This window comes from Cupressus sempervirens, chromosome 3 (genome assembly GCF_028749045.1).
Source record: "Cupressus sempervirens isolate cs-2001-9-10 chromosome 3, ASM2874904v1, whole genome shotgun sequence".
Classification (NCBI taxonomy): Eukaryota; Viridiplantae; Streptophyta; class Pinopsida; order Cupressales; family Cupressaceae; genus Cupressus; species Cupressus sempervirens.
In genome coordinates this window covers 176,244,893-176,247,460 of record NC_143120.1, presented here as the reverse complement: position 1 = coordinate 176,247,460, position 2,568 = coordinate 176,244,893, and the positions used below count along the sequence as shown (strand labels likewise).

Sequence of the window (2,568 nt, the reverse complement as noted above, 5' to 3'; positions counted from 1 at the left end):
AATAACTTTATTAAATTAAAAGTGCAATCTTAATTCATCATTAGAACATGTAGGCCCCATTTACTGGATGTAGCAAAATGCAATCTTCTGGCGAGATGACTCTCTCTCCAAAATCATTTGCCTACGAGAGTCGATGATAGGCAAATCTATTGTAGGAATTGTGTCGCTAAAAAGGGGACATGACAGAGGGCAGTTGGAAGCAAGATGATAATTATTTCAAGCCTTTGCATTCCAAAGACACCGAGTAGTAGCATGCAGTCAATTTACAATACCTTCATGCATCTGCTAATAAAAAGCATGAGACCATAGGAGATTACAGAGTTGAAGACATGGATTCAACCAATAAACAATCAAAATTGCACCCTCTATAGAGTCAATTGAATCCAATACTTCTGTTTTCATAAAAATGGCCAAATTTGACCAGTATAACAGAAAGGCTGCCAAACATTCATGATAGTTTTGTAGCCGTAGATTTAATGCGAGTCTGAAACAAAGCACTACGAAAGCCAATTTTCAGTTCTTAATGGTGACAGATCCCGACCATTTTAACAGATGGCTATTTTTGCAGCGACGATCAATTAGACCATGAGTATGAAACAGATTAGTACATAAGCCCAATATGATCACAACACAGGTTCTAGGATCAACTACAATTCGCACAGAGAGCATTATGAGCTTTGGCAATTCAAATGTTCACCTTTTTCACCTTAGTGAAGCATCATAATCATCGATGCATCAGCATTAACCTCTAAGTCAGTAGCCAAAATGTGTTACCCACTTTACTTCATGAATATTTCTTTCAAGGGATCCAATCACGTTTGAGCTGAAAAGTTGCAGGTGCTTTCCGGAGAGGTAAATCCTTTCTACCCATAAGCTTCAAGAACCGGTCATGATATCTCAAAAGCACACATTTGTCTATCAGGTTATGACCATCATAAGCCTCTTTGAGAAAAAGAGTACTATGGGCACCTTTATTGGTCATATAAAAAATGCCATTGTGCCTAACAATGAGAGCCCACAACCTGGAAGGAAGCTTAAATTCCACATGAAAAGCATCGAGTTTGCTGGCAGTTAATCTCTTTTCCAATGTCAAGCTCAGGACCTCGTGGAGTACAGCAACAAAACGCTTTTGTGATGCAGGAGTACTAAGATCGTCAGCCATAGGGAACGTATAAGGAGATGAAAAAGCCATGTTTTGCCATTTTGCCATCTCCTGTAGTTCTCTCAATCGGGGCTTAAAACCATCAGGATAATTGATTTTAAATGCATATGGGCCGTCAAAATTACCATCCTTCGATATATAAGTTCTTCTGGTCAACGATATTCCATTGGGGTTTGCACCCAATTCTCTTGCGGTAACTGTTAGTGAAGGATCCCACTCCTCTAAAACCAGATATGCAACTCCAAAAATCTGTTCCAACTTGAAAAATTGTGGGTATTTAGGAACTAAAATCTCAGAAAAATCTTCGGGCAAACCCATTTCGTCTTTCATTTGTTCTATCTTGAATAAAGGAATTCTTCTCTCGTTAGACATCATTAGCAACTTTCTGAGATTTTTTACAAGAATCGGTTCCATGAGCTCCTTAACAAGCGACTCATCCCTAAGAATACATTTAGCATCATCTGTGAATTCTAAAAGAGGGGGCTTCCTGTTTCCTCCACTAACTTTAAAAATTTTGGGGTAGTTTTCAATGCAGGCCATGCAATTCCATTTTGCAATCAAACCCACTTCTTTCTCGAGGTCTCTGAGGAGGATAGACTCACCTCTTTGTTTGAGCATGATGTCTTTGAGCTGAAGCACCAACTTGGGCCTCTTCTGCAGGTCGATTGCATGGTCTAATTCATGTACTCTGTGGTAAACTCTCTTCTTCGGTCTTTTGCTGGCGGAAATCCACATTTTCTGGATCAAAGAGAACCCAACATTGTCATTGCAAAATACCACATTACTCAAAATAGTCTCCCTGCCCATTTCAGGCCATTTTCTTAGTGCCGATCTCCGCATGTCGTCGCTCTATATGGAGTTACCAATTTTACAATAAGCATTTGGACCTCAGCCAGAAAATCGAATAGAAAATAAATGTTAACCCCTAACGTTCTAGGATCTCCAACAAGTTGGTGAACATCTATTTCCAAGGAAACCTGAAGTTAAAACCCTACTAACTTGAAAAAAACTGCTCGATGACGACGTTTGATCTTCCTGGCCTGTTTGTCATTTTCCAAAGCGGTGATCAGAAGTTCTAAAAAATTTAGGGGTGATTTTATAATGTAGGGTTCGAATTTTGCCCTCGGATTAGGAAGAAAAATATTAGTTATATTGTGTAAGTTAGTACTCATGAGTGGATTTCCGCTATTTGAAAAAAATTTCTCCAGATTTGTTAATGTAAAAAAAAATTATATTATTGTTTGTCACCAGATTTGTTACTGTAAAAAAAAAATTATATAATTGAATCTACGAAAACAATTATTAAATAGTTCTAAGTATTATCTAATTTTTGTTTTAGTTTATAATACAATCATAATTATTAGTAATTATTATAATCAAATTATAATATAATTGATTATTTTTAA

General features: G+C 37.1%; 1 protein-coding gene across 1 annotated transcript; it reads right to left on the bottom strand.

Annotated features, from left to right (window-relative positions):
* Nucleotides 1-334: 334 nt before the first annotated feature.
* LOC149565346 (Ubiquitin carboxyl-terminal hydrolase family protein) lies at nucleotides 335-2,279 on the bottom strand. The gene has a single exon (XM_089818867.1). The coding sequence runs from the start codon at nucleotides 2,000-2,002 to the stop codon at nucleotides 800-802; it is 1,203 nt and encodes a 400-aa protein (XP_089674993.1). The 5' UTR covers nucleotides 2,003-2,279; the 3' UTR covers nucleotides 335-799.
* Nucleotides 2,280-2,568: the final 289 nt, after the last annotated feature.

Bases quoted from the DNA above. Each gene is read 5' to 3' on its own strand.
- LOC149565346 (XM_089818867.1), bottom strand. From the start codon at position 2,002: ATGCGGAGATCGGCACTAAGAAAATGGCCTGAAATGGGCAGGGAGACT.